General features: G+C 44.5%; 1 protein-coding gene across 2 annotated transcripts in view; it reads left to right on the top strand.

The window, feature by feature from the left end:
- The window catches only part of PRKN (parkin RBR E3 ubiquitin protein ligase), a 1,336,804-nt gene that overhangs the window by 1,122,413 nt on the left and 196,081 nt on the right, over positions 1–18,310 (top strand). For both annotated transcript variants that reach the window (XM_042987489.1, XM_007097240.3), the window contains exon 8: positions 10,334–10,395. In XM_042987489.1, coding sequence (XP_042843423.1) covers positions 10,334–10,395 — 62 coding nt within the window. The remainder of the gene's footprint in view (positions 1–10,333; positions 10,396–18,310) is intronic.

Below are 18,310 nucleotides of genomic sequence, written 5' to 3'. Positions count from 1 at the left end.
AGAGACAGAGTGTGAGTGGAGGAGGGGCAGAGAGAGAGGGAGACATAGAATCCAAAGCAGGCTCCAGGCTCAGAGCTGTCAGCACAGAGCCCGACACGGAGTTCGAACTCACGAACTATGAGATCATGACCTGAGCTGAAGTTGGACGCTTAACCGACTGAGCCTCCCAGGTGCCCCAAGAATGCCTCATTATTAGAATGGATCTTTGGCTGATCCTCTGGGTCCTCTGGTCCCTGGCACCAAAGTCTTGAGACAGGGTCTCAAATGCAACTGTGGGTGACATTACAAAAGGTATTTCTGTCCCGACAAAGGGGCTGGTCTAGGGATAGTAACAGCTAATAGTTTTTCATTCTTGAACACACGGCTATGAGTTATATAACTCTATCTTTGATCATCGAAGAAAGCAAATGCATGCAAGTCCATAAAATACAAAAATTAGATCGGATTGCCATTGATATAAACAAAATCATCAGATTTCATTTGGCAGTTGTGTGGCTATCTTAAGGAAGATATTTTGACATTTCCACAATGGTCTGAGTGACCAGCCATCAAGGTGGCCCCCATCTTAACCCACACGGCAGACCTGGCCTCTGTCTTCCATTTACAACAGTACTCTACTCTTGCTGAAAATTAGCTCTATTTTGACAAGGCCAGTAGGAAATGGAACATTTAAAGAACTCTTTCTTGCCTTGAGTAGTAGTATATTAAAATTTTGTGTTTAAAAATTAAACTTTGCATTTTAGGTATGCGTTTTTTCTGAATTAATTAAAATGTGAATTAATTTCTGAGATCTTACGAAACTGGCCCCAGGGCAAATAGACTTTCTCTCACAGGTCCTTAAATTAACTCTGCATAGGCTTGTAAAGTCGTCTGTTTTCCAGTGCTCTTGTTTGTGAGAACCAGAAGGCAATGGCCTTTCCCTCTTAATTTACTTATTCATTCAGCACATATTTATTATTAGCCTTGTGCCAGACACAGTTCCAAGGCCCTCGATGAAGGTATGAGCAAGCCCCTGTTCTCAAGGAGTCTGTGTTCAGGGTGGGAAAAGCAGATGTTAACAAATAGTTAAACACAACAGAAATTGCACTCCTACTCCACAGAGGAGCCCTAAAAAGGCTTTTTAATTCAGTTTAACTAGTTGCCATTGATGGAAGGTTTCTATGTGGGCCAACGCGTTTGTGTTGAGCGTATTATCTTTCTTGGAGAATACAAGGATATATGGTATGAATATAAAGACTGGCTCTACCACCAGAGAAGGCCCGTGGTCATACCCCCTTCTTGTTCATTTTCTTCGTCACTCCATGAGGAACACTTTTAACCTCTAAAATTTTGTTTTGTTTTTGTTTTCTTTGTTGTCGTGCATAGATTTTTGGTGTCTCTACAGTAGAATATTTTCTCCCCCAGACACAAGAAAAAGTGTGTTCAAGTTAAACAGACTAATCGTATTAGTTTGAGGATTCAAATAATGTGGTGTATGCAATTCTGAACTTATGGCATTTTTATATGCAAAATCTAATATGCATTTTTGTGAAACCACAAGGACAGGGCAGAAAGTAGTTTGCAATGCAGAGAATCTGGGATTTAAAGGTAGAATTTCAAGGTGGAATTGTCGATTACTCAGCTCTGTCACTCACAACCTGGGTGACAAAAGGCAAGTGACCTTTACAATTACAAACCAGCCACAGGTGGAACACAGAACTCCCTCTGCCTCCCCAAATAAAGACCAAATCCGGGGCGCATGGGTGGCTCAGTTGGTTAACTGTCTGACTCCTGACTTCAGTTCAGGTCATGATCTTACTGTTTGTGGGTTCGAGCCCCACATCAGGCCCTCCACTGACAGCGTGGAGCCTGCTTAGGGTTCTCTCCCTCTGTCTCTGCCCCTCCCCCCACTGGTGTGCACACGCAAAATAAATACATCAATTTAAAAAAAAACAAAAGACAAATCCATTCTGGTTAAACAGAAACGTGAGTCATGAGTTCCCTTCTTTGACATCTTTGTAGAATATTTGTTTTTAAACCACGGTTTGTTTGCCATAATCACCCATCTGTTGATCATACGCGCTCACGTGATGCCCTTACTATGTGTTATGGCTGACTCAGAAGGCTACACAGAAGGTACATTAAGCACTTGCTAACTGTCCCTTTTGTCAAAAATTCGAGTTAGTTTTCCTTTCGCGTATTTGAGTAAGTGGATGTTCGGCGATCTGGGGCTTAAGTTATTTTCCCGATTGCCTCTGTTAATTCACTTTATAAACACAGATACGTAAATCATGCAATTTGAGATGACCAGTGAGATTAAAAAAAAAAAATCTTTCAGCAGACACTTATGGGGATGAGCACTGGATGTCAGGGAATGAATCACTGGATTTGACTCCTGAAATCATTATTGCACTATATGCTAACTTGGACATAAATTAAAAACTAAAAACTAAAATAAAATAAAATCTTCCAGCTAGTTCAAAAGTAAAAAACATGTCATAAAGTTTTAAGATGTCAAATAAAAAATCAAATTACTTATTAATCATTTGAGATTATTGTAGTAAGTGAATAAATGAATTAATAAAAGGCAACAAATTAAAGCCATAAGTGTATACTAACCATACTTTTCTAAACACGTATGATCTGATCATGTGAACATATATATGTGTGTGTGTGTGTGTATGCACATTATAAACACACATATATACATGCTTGAAAATCTATTGTTTTTCAACATATTGTCATAATAAATCTCAAATATGTAATTGGATACTGGACTCCTTTAGTAAAATTGGCCTCCAAATATTGAAGGTTCAGGAAACAAGGTATTTCTAGAAGCAGAACAACCATTTCAAGTAGTCCAACAAGTGCCCCTGCTCTCTAGAGACTCAAAATAGCAACTAGCATCCACTAAGAGCCAACCTTGTACAAGGAACTCTCCTAGGTCATAGATATACAACCATGTAGATACCCATTCACGTCATTTACGGCAACACACATCATTTACAGCAACCCCATAATTAAATATTCTTACTCCTGTTTTTGCAAGTAGGAAATTAAGGCTTTAGATCTGACACAGTATCTTTGACCCGAGACTCCACAGCTAGTTAGTGGTTCATTTCCTTCTCCTGCTCTTGCTTCATCATTATTTCTTATTTCTTCCTGGGCCAGGGACCTGGGAGGGGGTTGAGGGGAGGGGGAAGGCAGACTGGGACCCAGAGTTCTACCCCCACCTCCGCATGTAGGTAAAAAGACTATAGAAGCCGCCCATGGGAGGGTGGCAGAAGGGGATCACAGGACAGTGACAACCAAGAAAATACCTCCTTGTCTGAACACCAGTTTCTCTCTCCCAGGCATGTTTAGGAAGGACCCTGTGTCCTGAAATGCGTGTCTATGCCTCACACATTCTTGATTTTATACACATTCTGTATTCACAAAAGTGTGAGCATTTAGTCTGTCTTTCAACCCAGGTGGATTTGTAAAGTCTTCGCAGGCAATATTACACTGCTTTTACTTCTGTATGGCACCTAAAATAGTTCTGGATGCAACACTGATACTTAGTTCATTTCTCAGCAATTTTTTTTCAAGGAAAGACTATAATGACAAATGTAAATGTCTAGCGTCAGACATATTCTACTATCCAGTGTTTCTCACCCTCACATTGTTTAATATGTTTTGCAAGCAAGTTAGAGCTTCACATTTGTACTCCCAAGACAAATAATGGTTTTTACCCTCTAATCGAACAAGACTAGAGAAAGTAATCGGGTCCCCGTCACATCAACTATGAAACCTGCCATTGGATAGTCTTGGGACTTGCATTTGGTAAATCATCTGCTAAAGCCAACATGTTACAGAATTCCTTCTGATAAGGGAAATGACTCAGCATCTAACCTACATTTCTGATTCTGTCCATTTTTAAGCACTCCGACAATTGCTGCCTTCTAACCTGTAATTCATCAAAATTGCCACCTAAAGGTATCTACCACTTTGTGGTTCTGGTGACTTCCGCTCCACCTAAACAGGTCTACTTGTCCCCTGCTGGATTTGCCTGTCTCTTGAGACTCCAGGGTGACATCCGTTCTCTGATGGGTCTAAGAAAAAGTTGCTGCTTTTCAGATGGGAGTACTAATTCCTAAGCCCTTCACTTGTGAGAGCTGAAAAAGGATGTTGTGACCTTTATTTCTCAAGACAATAGCTCATGTAGCAATTGTTTCAAGTAGCCATTTCCCTTTTAAATAAATGAAACTTCTTATTTTTTAATTTTTTTTTAAATTTTTATTTATTTGGAGAGAGGGAAAGAGAGAATGAGCTGGGGAAGGGCAGAGGTGGGGGGTGGCAGGGACAGAAGATCCAAAGCGGGCTCTGTGCTGACAGCAGAGGGCCCGACGTGGCGCTCAAACTCACAAACCATGAGATCATGACCTGAGCCGAAGCCAGACACTTAACTGACTGAGCCACCCAGGCGCCCCAATAAATGAAATTTTTTAAAAGAAGTAGCAGCAGCAGCCATTAGATGTGGGAACGCATTAATATCGTTAGCAATACATTCACTTTTTTTTTTTTTTTTTTTGTCATTCCATGTTGCTTTCACATACATTCAAAACTGCCGTTCGAGGTCAAGAAGGTGATTATTCTTGGTGACGGACGTGGTGCTGGGAATAACTAATTCATCCAGGAGCACATAGCCAGCTAGCTAGTGCAGAACAGAGGTTCAAGCCAGGCCATGACTGCAGTAACTTTTTTAAAAGGCATGAAACCCCCAATTTTGGTATTTCCCTTCTGTAATCCATGCCACCGATTGCTATTTTCAAGTGGTAGCTGTAGGCTTTTCTTCAGAGAAAAGTGGATGAAAGGAGAAAGAAAAAGAGGGTGGTAACTATACGCTCAAGGGTAGATTTTTGCTGAATATTGAAAGGGAAGAATTGGGGGTGCCTGGGTGGCTCAGTTGGTCAAGCATCCGACTTCGGCTCTGGTCGTGACCTTGCGGTTCGTGGGTTTGAGCCCTGTATCGGGCTCTCTGCTGTCAGCACAGAGTCCACCTCTAGTCCTCTGTCTTCCTCTCTCTCTGCCCCTCCTCTGCTCATGCTCTCCCTCTCTCTCTCTCTCAAAAATAAATAAACATCTAAAAAGTAAATAAAGGGGAAACTTGAATACTTAGTTTAAGTGGACAGGCCACAGAGTGGCAGAGCATGAGCAGAGAAGTGAGTGGTGAGCTAGGCCCACCAGGGGCTGAGCAGGGACAGGCGGGACCAGGAAGAACGACTCCTGTTTCCCCTTTGAGTCTGGAGGAATCGAGACGGGTGGATACAGGGGATCATAATTGGGCAGGGATTCGAAATTCAGGAGCGGTGCACTTGAAGGCTGCCAGGTGGGTTCTCCAGAAACTGAGTCTGAGACAGAGCACAGGGTACAGGTGTGCACTGGGATTGCACCTGGGAAGGGAGAAAGAGGGTGGGGACTGGGCAGACTAAGGAGTCACACTGCCGTTTGACCCGACAGAGCCTCAGCCACCTACAAGGCCCGGGGGCAAACACTGCCCCTGGTGGCTGGTGTCAGGACAAACCAGCTTGGCAGTCCCCTCCCTGTCCCGGGCAGCAGAGTGGGGCCATAAGATGTCATGACCTCAGATGGGGCAAGTGTCTGCAGCTCAGGGCACAGCTCTGTCGCTACGGTCCCTCCTTGAGGGGAGCTGGGCCCCTGTCTCTACTGTCTGCACGTTCACGAGAGCTTTTACACCTGTGTCGGATGAGGTCGCATTTTGAGAATGAAGTGTTAGAGGTTAATTAAGAAGGATGGCGATGGTTTGGAGAGTCCCCAAGGGAGACGAGAGGGATGCTGGCCAAAGGAGAGTGAAGGGCAAGCCTCCCCCAGGTCCTGATCGAGAGCAGACCCCAAATCTGCAGCAGCAGCACACTCAGCAAGGACGCGGCATCGAGTCAATGTCAGGATGTCTCTTAGACCTCCTAGCCCCCACTGCTACACGAGCTGTGATTGGCAAGACTGGACCTGGAGAAGGAAAAGCAGGTGCAGTGAGGAGGTGGGGGGGGGGGGTTGCCTGGAGAGGTGAGAGGTCAAAAGAGGCCACTTAACCAATAAGCAAAGCACCTGCAGGGCTGGAGCTCAGAGCTGAGGCCTCTGGGAAGGGAAAGGGCGCGGTGGCGCAGGAGACCCTAACAGGTGCCACAGTCACCCAGCTGGGTGGTCAGTGAGCGCATGGCAGGTGACTCATCCACGGAACACCTGCTGTTGAACAATTGCCACAGCCAGGCACTGTTCCAGGAGTGGCCGATACAGCAGTGACAAGGCAGCGGCCGTCCCTGCCCTTGTCATTTTTGCATTTCAGCAGTGGGTGACAAAATACATGAGGTGTAGGGTACGTCAGAAGCTGATTTCGCTATGGAGAAAATACAGCGGCGATGAGGGTGTTGGCGGTGGTGAAAACAGACTGCCGTTTCACACAGGGTGGTCCCAAACAGCCCCACTGAGAAGGTGACATTTGAGAAAGGACTGGAAGGAGGCCGGGAGCCCTCCATGCAGATGTCGGGACCAAAAGCTCTCTGGAGAGAGGGAGAAGCAAGGGCCAAGGCCTGAGACAGCCTCCTGCTGGGTGGTCAGGAGCACAGAGCAGGCGACCATGGCCTAAGGGCTCAGAGACTGTGCAGCACCAGTCTGCGGGCCACGTGGGAGGATGGCATGAGTCCCACATGCACATCGTAATGGGACCCTTTGATCTGCTATCTTGAGAGAAGATTGTCCATCCGGGGCCTGAAGGCAGAGGATGCTGGCCACGGTGAGGATTTGACCGGTCCAAGTAGACAGCTGAGGCTTCAGAAGATGACCCATGGCCATGTGCGTGTGGAGGCCCTGTGTGAGGAATCTGGAAAAAGCAGGAGAACCTCACCGCCATTAGCAGCACGCCATGGGGTCTTTCTTTGCCAGGCTCTTTCTTCCTCCTGCACCTCCACCCCTCCTCCTTACAACACTGAATTCTGCGGGGATCTTATGTTTCCAGTTCTGTGACTTTCCAACTCACCTTCACACCAAGTTTGAGTCTGACCGTTGCCCACACCGGTGTTCCTGTGGTGACCACCATTACAGATGCCCCTTCATGGTCTCTCCAGTATCTTGACTCCTCCCAAGTCTTCCCTTCTAACTAATGCTGGGTCTGTCCTTGTTTATTGTATTTTATTCCACCTACCAGGTGTTCCGGGTAATTATCTAGTCTTCTGTGAAAGATGTTTATATTGGAACACTCATTGACATCAATCCTTGTAGTTACATCCTAGGAGAATGTTAGAATACAAATCTTGAAGACAGGCTAATTTTAAATTCTGTTTCTTATTTTACCTGGCATTAAAATAAGTCAAATCAGTTTTTCTCAAATTGGAGGGATGTAAAGGATGACTTTAGAAAAAAAAAAAAAGGTCCTCTAAAACTTCTAAGGTTGAATGTGATTATTTCATAAAATAATCTCTCTTAAATATGTCTAGAAATAAATTTAGACATAAATGTTTTATGCTTGTACAAGTGGAAAGCCCAAATGAACACTTACAAATTAAATATAAATAAAATCACAAAACCGAAAAAGTATTCCAGTTAACTCTATGAATTTGGTATGGCGGGTGCTAGCATTTGCTGAAACGAAGTTATTCTTGGGATGCAAACGAGGTCCTGGACGGTTGCCAGCCTCGCCTGATCAGAGCATGCCTACAACCCCTACAACCCTGTGCCCATACTGCCTCCTTCATATGAGCCTCCTACCCTTGGTGCCAGACCATGGGCCCCCCCCATGTGTTGGGAATGCATCCCTGGAACTCTGTTCTCTCCTTAGTTTCACAGAAGCACTTGTTCCCAAGATGGTGTAAAAGAACTGACATGAGACTAAACTTCCACTGTGGTTTTTGTGGGGGAGTTTTTTGTTGTTGTTTTGTTTTCAGAAAGTGTATTTTATTTTATTTTATTTTTAGAGGGAGAGTACTCAAGTGGGAGGGAATGGGAAGAGAGAGAGAATCCCAAGCAGGCTCCACACTCAGCACAAAGCACAGGGAGGGGCTTGATCCCACGACCCTGGGATCATGACCTGAGCCGAATTCAAGAGTCGGACACTTAACCGACTGGGCCACCCAGGAGCCCCCACCACGGTTTTTGGGTTGAACTGCGGCCAAATGATCCAGCGTAACTTTTACTAATTGTCCAGCTAATTATCAGAGTAGCAGCTCTGACATGAACAACATCTCAGAAAGAACCTTCAGGCTGCATGTCTGTGGTGTCCAGTTGGACAAACACAGTTCAAGTACAGTTTCTAATGTCAAGGGTCTAGTTTCTCTTCTTTATAGTACTGGGCATGCCTGAGGCAATTAACATACTACATTTTCCACCAAAACGTTCACCTCAGGATTTTCTTTCCTTTCATTGGCCTATTGTCAGGTGGTGACTTCGTCTGTTATACATTTTGTTTATATTTTTTTTTAATTTTTTTTAACGTTTATTTACTTTTGAGACAGAGAGAGACAGAGCATGAATGGGGGAGAGTCAGAGAGAGGGAGACACAGAATCTGAAACAGGCTCCAGGCTCTGAGCTGTCAGCACAGAGCCCGACGCGGGGCTCGAACTCATGAGCCGTGAGATCGTGACCTGAGCCGAAGTCGGACGCTTAACTGACTGAGCCACCCAGGCGCCCCATATATTTTTAAAATTCTTTTGTACTACTTTAGTAAACATTTATAAATCACTTTCTCAAAGTATTAAATGTTATAATATCAAAGACTGGATCAAATACAATATCAAAAACTAAAACCGTGTTTCAACGTTTTACATGACCACCGAATTTCAGAGTTGGAATTGACACAGTCAAATTCGTCTCTAAAATATCCTGCAGAAATCGTCATTTAGTCTGTGTCTGAAAAGCTGCAGTTACTAGCTTATAAAGCAATATATTCCAGTCTTCAGTTAGAAATTTCTTTACATTGAATCAAAATCTATTGCTGTAATTTTTGCCTGTTTGTGTTCATCCTGCCTTCTGGAATAAAGCACAAATCTAATCTCTCTTGCAAAGGATAACTCCTTCACCCCTCCCCCATGAATACGACAGCTCCCTCCTTCCTCAGCCTGCCTCCCACCCAGACAAACATCCTCAGTACTTTCCATCGTTTGTACAGCACAATGCAGAATAACATGGAAAAACAGCACAGTGATTGCTTTGGTACATTTTGCAGACAACACAATTCCTTAGCAGAAACTTCAACAGATTATGTGATCCAGGGATTGTATCTAAGAAACAGGCTTTTGTGTCCATTTTTGTTAGTAGAGCTAATATTATAAAGGACCACAAAGTAATATGCAGAATTATCCTATTAAAAGGACAGGGATGAGACATATTTTAAATGATAACTAAGCATGTGCTGGCATGCATATATATAATTTATTTATCTATTTCTCTTTACAACTGAAGAAAGAAAATGTGAAAGCCTGAATAGGCTCTTGTTGACTGGGTAGGGGGGAAGGTGACGGCAACCAGGCTTTCCTGGCTCGCTTCCCAGGTCCTTTCCATAAAAGCCCCTTTCCAAACTGAAAAACAGGATCCTTATGGTCTTTTTTCTTTTTTTTTTTTAAGTTTATCCATTTGTTTTGAGAGAGAGAGAGAGAGCACATGGGAGGGGCAGGGAGAGACTCCCAAGCAGGCTCCACACTGTCCGGGTGGAACCCAATGTGGGGGGTTGATGTGGGGCTCAAACTCACAAGCCACAAGACCTCGACCCAAGCTGAAATCAAGAGTTGGGTGCTTAACCAACTGAGCCCCCCAGGTGCCCCCAGAATCCTAATGGTCTTGACAGAGCCTCCTGGAAGAACCAGACAAGGTTCTACACTACAGCCAGATGCCATGAAGACATGGTATCGAGCTACCCTGTCTTCATTCTTAACTGTCCGTGTGCAGAGCCCAGTCTTCAGAGTTGAGGAAGTGAGACGTGATATCCAAGTGAAATGCACCTATACTCACCAACTCTCCCACTCCGGCCCCACAGAGTCCTGGCTGTATAACAGGGACAAGTAATGTCCTGGGTAGAAGTGTTATGGTGGCCTAAAGCTCCACAAAGCCCAGGTCACAATCAGGAGGGAGAAGAGACCTGGCTGGGCTCACCTGTGGCCCCTTCCCAGTGTCACAGTGGGGGACCAGGCAGCAGCCATAGCTCCCTTGGAGGTATGGCTTTTTTGTTGGTGGTGAGAACATGTTTTGCAGGTAGGTGTTTGCGTCTTCCCCAACGACACTGCGGCTGATAGTCATAACAGCACGTGAGAGCACATTACCGCCCAGAATGGGAAAAACATGTTTACGATTAATTCTTTTCTCCAACAGCTGGCTGCCCCAACTCCTTGATTAAAGAGCTCCATCACTTCAGGATCCTTGGAGAAGAGCAGGTGAGTCAGCCTCTCAAAGGCGGTGCCAGGGTGTCGTGAAAGACAGACACTAATGAGACAGTTTGGGTGCTCTCCAGGGGGGTAGAGTGTGTCTCCTGACCCTTGGCGCCCTAAAATGGGGAAGAAAGCCACGCCGCAGATATGTGTGAGGACACTCTTTTCCTCTTCTATCCATCAGATCTGACAGGTTATTAATTGGTACATCTGCCAGAGCATTTCGTCTCAGGACGCCAGCAGTAAGCAGGCACGACGTAGCGGCAGATAGGCAAACGAGTAAGTGCCCAGATATATTATGCCTAAGAGCCCAGTCGTCACAGACGGTCCTGACATGATGGCAGCGGGCAAGTGTGCAAGCTCTCCTCACCAGACTTTTGCACTCGGTGCACATTATCCGTATTTCACCGCAGCCGCTTTCTCTTTGGATGTGAACGTGTGACTTATATACAAAGGGTGGCCCATCAAAAGTAGATGATTTGAGTAGTACGGTGCTCAGCGAGATGTCAGATTTTAAACAGATGTGCTAAGTAAATAATTCAAGGTGCTGAATTACACACACGTGCACACACACGTACTTTTGACCACGTCAAAACAAATTTCTTGGTCTTTACATAGAATTAGTTTCCATGGTATTATGTTAAATCTTGATGTCAAGTTATTTTTGAAACACTTACACCAAGTAGTTGACAACATGGTGGTTTACTCCCAAGGGTCGTCTTTGCCAAGCCTGAACGGGAAAACCTGCAAAGGGAGATGGGGCCGCTCAGTGTCGTTGATAAGTTTTTGGTTTGTGTGTTTTTCTTTGGTATGTGTATGTTGCAAGTTTGGACCCCACCGTGTCCAATACTAAATTAAAAGCAGAAAGGGATTAATTGGGGGAGGATAAAAAACTGGAATTATTTCCAACTCCCTGAATTAATAGGTTTCAGCGTGCTTCCTTCATTATTTAAAGACTGCAAATTCCAGAATTCAGCAGGCATAAGTGTTCATTCAAATATAAGGAAAATCAGCTATCCTCCATTGCAGGTAAGAGTTGTTAACTGGCTCCCTCAGACATATCTATTTATGAAACACATGAATCTCACAGCCGTCTTCCTGTGAGATTTCTTGAAGTAAGAATTACTGATTGTTACCCTGACATTTCCGCCCAGATAATGGAGCTTTCTCTTCTAACTTGTACCAATATTTGCAAATTATTTCCATATTTGTGTTAGAGTCATTGGTGATTAGCAGGGAAAGAAGCCAACTGCAATCATCTCCTTAGATCTGCATAAAAGTCAGGCCACTCTGCATTCTCCTAGAAATTTAATCGAGCCATAATCAAAATCAATATTATTCTGATTAGTTGTGCAACATGGAGACATAGTGCATCACAGCAATATTGATCTTTATTTCCTGAAAAAAAAAAAAAAACACTTTTCCTTCCTTCTTTGCTTTCATTCAGCAGGTGCTTACTGAGCACCTATTCAGGTGCTGTATACCATTTTTAGTTATAGGGATAAAGAAATGAAAAAGAAATACCCATCAGGGGAAAACTGCTAAGTTATATACACACACACATGTTCAGTATATATTGTGCTAGGTGCTTTTTATAGCCATGGAGAAAAATAAAGCCAAAAAGAGGGTTGTGGTAACTGGGGGAAGAGGTGAAATTTTATATAAGGTTGTCAGGAAGAACCTCACTGAGCAGGTGATTTGTGAGTGGAGACATGAATGTATATGTAAACGCATAATGTAAAAAGCATCACAAAATGCAAGGTGTGGTTGGAGTGAGGCAGGAAGAAATCCAGGAGAGTGTGAACTGGAAGCCAAAGGCAGGAGGCATTTCTAGGAGGAGGGCTGATTACCCGTGCCCGGTGCTAACCAAGCAGGATGAGGGGTGAGAAATGAACACAGAATTCATTGGTGACCTTGACCAGGGGAGGGTGGGGGTGAAAGCCTGCTTGAATTGGGTTCGTGTGAGATGGGAAGAAGAATGGGAGAGAGCAAATATAGGTACCTTCTTTTTTTTTTTTAATGTTTATTTATTCTTGAGACAGAGACAGAGTGTGAACAGGGGAGGGGCAGAGAGAGAGGGAGACACAGAATCTGAAACAGGCTCCAGGCTCTGAGCTGTCAGCACAGAGCCCGACGTGGGGCTCGAACCCACAAACTGTGGGATCATGACCTGAGCCGAAGTCGGATGCTTAACCAACTGAGCCACCCAGGCGCCCCTAGGTAACTTCTTTCTTGAGGAATTTAGGTATAAAGGAAAGCAAAGAAATGAGGTAGCTGGGGGTGGAGGAATGTGGAAGCAAGATAATGTTTATTCGCTGGTGGGAATGACTCTGTAGAGGAGTGGGAAGTTGGAGATGCAGGGGAGAGGAGAGACTGTCGGGAACAATGTCCTGGCTCACAACAACTGAGTGTAGGCTCAGCCTGAGACAAGATTACAGGCAGCTCAGCTGGCAGTGGGGATGATGGCAGAATATGGAAGGTGGTTGTCATTTATGCTTCTCTTATCTCAGGGAAATAAGAAGCAAAGTTGTCAGCTGAGAGTGGAGATGGGGGGAGAGATTTCCAGGGAGAGGAAAGGATAATGACAATGTCATTTAGGAGGGTAGGAAGTGAATAAACTTGGGAAAGAAATGAGTTTGGAGTGAGATCCGTCAGCCTGGTGTCCTTCTGTCCCATTCAACTGTGTAGACACAACTCCAGTAAGTACAGAGTTGGGTTTAACTAGTTTTCAGCTAGGAGAGCAGAGAGGTGGGATAAGAAAAGAGAGGGACAGGAAAGGTGGTTGGATCCATTGGTTCCAGGTCCCAGTGGGTCCAAATAATTTTTGGAGGTTGAGTTGGAAGTTTGAGTTTTAGAGTTTGAAGGGTTTAGCTGGAAAAGTAGGTGTTGGCTGAGGCATGCAGCCAACGTTGAGATTGTGGAGGCATGCAGGGAACAGCTGTGGTGGGGCCAGGGAGGGCCAGAAGGGCTGGTGGCTGAGTTAGGATAGAGAACAAGTTGACTAGAGAAGTTGAGGTCACAGACTCGGGAAGCCAGGGCGCTGGAAGGTGTGGCCCGTGTGGACACTGAGATCCTCCAGAACTATCACCAGAGCAGACTTGGAAAGAACTCTGATGAGTCATGAACTGGATCTTCAAGAAATGGGGGCAGAGGGAGCAGGGAGATAGAGAGGGTGAGGGAGGTGGGGCTCAGGAGCTGGCTGTAGATGGAGGAAGAGCACCCAACGGAGATTCATGGCTTGAAATTCAAAGCTGGAGGGTTTCAGGAGAGAATAAAACTCTTCTACTTAGAACGTAACAGCGTAATGCTTGGTGGTACAAAGTGTGCAGAGAACATTTGAGGGAGCTGTCAGGGAAGTGGTGTCCTAGGGCATGAGCCAGTTTCAGTGAAGAAAGAATGTGAGAGAAACACTGGGAGTGGACTGAAGTCACAGGGCAGTTACTCCGCCTGGCCCTGGCTTCCCCAGCACAGGGGCGGGAGTTGGGGCCACTGAAAGATGGGGTAGAGAAAAGGGGTGTACAGAGCCACATGTGGGTGGGGGGTCAGACTAGAAAGCTGACAAGGGAGCCAGGGACTGCTTTGGGGACCGATATAAACCCGTGCATCAGTCAGGACATTTCTGTCCTGATGATACATGACAAAAGCTAGTGGCCTCAGGGCAGGTATGGCTGAGTCTCCAGAGAAAAAGCAGAGCAGCCCCCCTGCTCCTGCCCTTGGGGTGAGTGTTCTAGCCCAGAGCTGGCAAAACATTCCGGCTCTCTCTGGGTGCTTGAGGCAACTTTCATTACTTGATGAAATGAAATGTTATATTAGTGTGTGTTACAAGTGCCCTTGGACACATCATTTCAGTCCCTCTCTACCGTGGCTTTTCCATTTGTAGAGAAGGAAGAGTAATGGTCAACCATCTCTTAGAATTGTTGTAAATAAATAGTATGGCGAAGTTGCAAATACTAAGTGCTACACTAAAATGTTTCTGATTTAAATAGCATTTTCATTCTTTATACTCAATCAGTAGATTAAACTAGTAGTAATCAGGTAGGCAATAAAATAAGTATAATGCTCACCTAAAAGTGAATTGATAAGATGAACACAGATACTGGTTAGATAATGAATCCATTGCTGGATGGTGGAGATGCTTACTGGTTATCTAATTTCTCTGTATGTGATTCCTTTACACTTGCTTTGGTCTTTAACAGGCACCTGATTTTTGAGAGCCAAAATAAAAATAAATCATTAAACACTATGAATAATTACCTTCCAAAAATGAAAATACACTTAAAAATCCTTGGAATTTAACATATTTACTCTAGCTTCTTGGCCATATCTCTGATATGTGTTTATAGTTCACATTCGTAAAACACCTCTCCAACCCCCCCCCCCCCCCCGCCGCCCCGGTCCAAACTATTTGGCAAAGTTATTATCACAATGTAGGTAAAAAGCTACTCTAAAGTTCAAGGTAAGCCTTAAAAAAAAAAAAAACATAAACAAACAATAAAACCAAACCAGGAATGACATCTGTCAGTCCATAGGGTTTGGAGAGCCTTCGGGAGAACTGCATTTCAGAAGTACCTCCATTTATACCAGTTTTTCCCACCTTAGTTTCAATCACCAGAATTTTAAGGAAACTTTCATTCACTCAACAAACATTTTGTGAATACTTCTTGTACTGTCATTGTGCTAGTGTTAGATAAAATGACAAACAAGGAAATCGCAGGAACAAATCGTGATACGTGCCAAGGTGAAAACAGTGATTGAGATTTAACCTATTGTAGATAAGGAGCCACGGAGCCATGAAGTAAAGGTTGAGAGGGCACCCACTATTCACTGAGCTAGGATCTCAGTAGCGGATGGGAGAGCATTTGAAGCAGAGGGAAGCACATGTTCAGTGACCCCCCAAGAGGTGAAGAGATTGTCCTGTTCAAGGCACTACATAAAAATCGATGTGGCTGGAAAATAATGAACAAGAGGGACAATGATGAAAGATGAAGACCCATCTGGACCATGTAGGCCATGGTCAAGGTTTGGATTTGATTCTAAGTTCAATGGGAAATTCTTAAAAGTTTAAGCACGGGACTGGCATTAACTAAATTACATTTCAAGAATGGTTAGTCTTGTTGCAATATGGACAAGGTCTGGATTAAGACGGTCGACAGAGGAAAGAGAAAGAAGTGAATATTCAGAGATAGAGTGAAGGGTCTCAGTGACTCATTAGCTGTGGGTCAGGGAAATGAAGGAGTCCCACAGTGTTATTTTACCATGATGGGTAAGATGGTAAGAAGGTGAGGAACCCACGGCTCAACTCTGAGCAGATTTGCTAGGCCGGAAGCATTGAGAAGGAGGCAAGCCAGGATTTGGGTGTATGAGTTGGAACTCACAGGAGACGGAGGTCAGGGGTCAAAGATGGAGAGATAAATGTGGAGTCCCTGTCACGCAGATGGTATTTTAAGTCCATGAAATGAAACTTGTTACCAATGTGTGTTACAAGTGCCCTCGGACACATCATTTCAGTCCCTCAGTTGCCAAAGGGAGATAAAAGACAAGGGACCACGTGAAGCCTATGGAGCTCCATTTGGAAGTATGTTAGAGGAAACGAGAGCCCAGGGAGAGGCAGGGAGGACGAGGGTGCAGGAGATGAGCACCAAGTACCTCTCAAGGAAGTCAGAGACGAACCCCCTTCCTCTGAGGGTGGGGTGCTTGAGCTTGGAGGCCAACAGTAGTACCACTCGTAAACCATTTCTCAGGGACTGTAGCAAAGGGTAAATAACATGTGTCCATGGCCCCCCCTGCCCTCTGCTGCCTGCCCGATCAACAGCACATGCTTAGCAGTCCTGTTTGCAAAGCCTTCAGAAGTCTCTGGGGGTCACACCCACTGTAGAAACCCCTGTGAGGAAAACGGTTCGCAGGTTACCCACCTTCATAGCCTTGCCTTCCGAGGAGCACTGTCGTGGCCACAGCAAGGACCAGGGACAAAGAAAGCAATGGTCTTGACCTCCTTTCCATAGCCACTGGAAGTCGAAATATTTTTTGACATTGTGTCATCAAAAACATCTGAAAAAAAAAAAGCTTCAGGGCCACCAGCCTGGCTCAGTCAGTAGAGCATGTGACTCTTGATCTTGGGGTCATGAGTTTGAGCCTCACATGCAGCATAGAGAGAACTTTCAAAAAATAAATAAAAACTTTAAGAAAAAAAAAACTCATAAATTGCAATCCAGGACATAATCTATAGCTTCAATTATATTTTAGGTGCTGTTTGATCTGTTTCCTCCTTACATCTGATTTCAGCCATTCTGATGATTTCTGATGGTTTCTCTATGCAGTGATCAAGGTCCGGCCCTTTCTGTAGCCAATTTATTTCATCAACCCATGACAGGAGTCCAGGGATGAAGAAAACAATAGCAACAGAACAGAAAATACAAAGAGCAATGTAGCGGGCACACCCACAGAGGCTGTCACCAACTCTCCCGGGTCTAACTACCTGCAAATGAGGAAAAATAAGATTAAGGTTACTGAGGATTCGATGAGTGTTTGTTTTCTGTGTGTGTGTGTGTTTTAATTCTAATACATACAGAAAATAGGCCATCGTCTGCAGAGCAAGGAGAAATGGATTAATCATGAATGTGTGTTTCTCTATAAAGTTATTTTAGATTTGTTATCCAAAAAGGAAATTCTATAATAAGCTGTTTTTCATTATTTTCCAAAAGATGACTGTGGGAGAGTGAGCTGAAAAAATTTTTTTTAATAAAAAGGGAAAAAGAGAGAAAATGGAAGCAGCCTGGTTTTGGGGAAAGGGTGGTGTTTAGAGCCACAGCCCTGAGTTCTGATGTGGGATTGGGGGTTTCCTGCCTGGGTGAAGGTCAGCAAGGGACCGAACTTCTTTGTGACTCAGTGGTCTCGTGTTCCAGTTCCCAGAGTGGGCAGAGAATGAACTTCATAGACGAAGTGTCTGTCAGCACCGGCACCTGGGACAGAGTCGTAGTTCAGTGAATGGTATTTCTGATGGGGATTCCTCTCCTCCACAGGGGGTTACGAGAGGCCCCAGGGAGGGATTCCCCTGGTGCTCGTCGTTGTTAAGACCTAACAGAAGCCAGAATTTAGGGAGGGAAAGCAAGACAGGTCCCTGCCTGCGGAGGGGTAGTTTTGTAGCTGTACCTGAGTGCCCCCAAAAGGATACTCTGGAAAATTCCACGGAGGAACAAAAACCCACCTCCTCCGTGCTCAGGGGATTTGAAATTGAAAGGCTGCCATGCAGCTCCCAGATTGCTGACAAGCTGTGACTCATTTTGACAGAACATTTGCCAGTTTTACCTGCTATTCCTGTTGTTCACATTTGCCGCGGTTTTAAATTTTAGGTTCCTTTTTGCTTTCTTTTCTTACGAAAGCATGCAAATCAAGTATCACCATGGAGAGGTGTCTGTCTTCCTACCACCTTTTGGGTGGTTTTCTAGGGGTTCAGGGTAGTCAGGTGCAGACCCTTCCCAGCCTGACCCCTCGAGTGACCACCAGTATTTAGCAGGCAGTCAATGGCTGGCAAGAAAGGGGAAGCTAACTTGCCCATATGGGATTTGAACCTGTGACCCTTGCTTCATTATAGAACAATATTCTACCCAACTCAACTCTTCTAACTACCTACAGACCACCAAAATACAACCCCCATTTGATTATACTCTCTCATGATTCGTTATTTAGATTCCTAAAATGGGAGTTTATTGAAACTTCTATGAACTTTGTGCTTTAAAAATGGGTATTTTCCACTTTTACAAGAATCCATGAGCATACACGTAAAGACTGAATAATTTACTCCTCGAATAAATAAAATATAAACCATACCAATGAGTTGAGATCTTTACCTGATAGGTCACACTAACAGAATGCATTTTCAGAGAAATTTTTAATTTTTTTTTTCTCTTGGGGGCAAAGTAGT

Source organism: Panthera tigris, chromosome B2 (assembly GCF_018350195.1).
Source record: "Panthera tigris isolate Pti1 chromosome B2, P.tigris_Pti1_mat1.1, whole genome shotgun sequence".
Lineage (NCBI taxonomy): Eukaryota > Metazoa > Chordata > Mammalia > Carnivora > Felidae > Panthera > Panthera tigris.
This window is presented reverse-complemented; position numbering and strand designations above follow the sequence as displayed.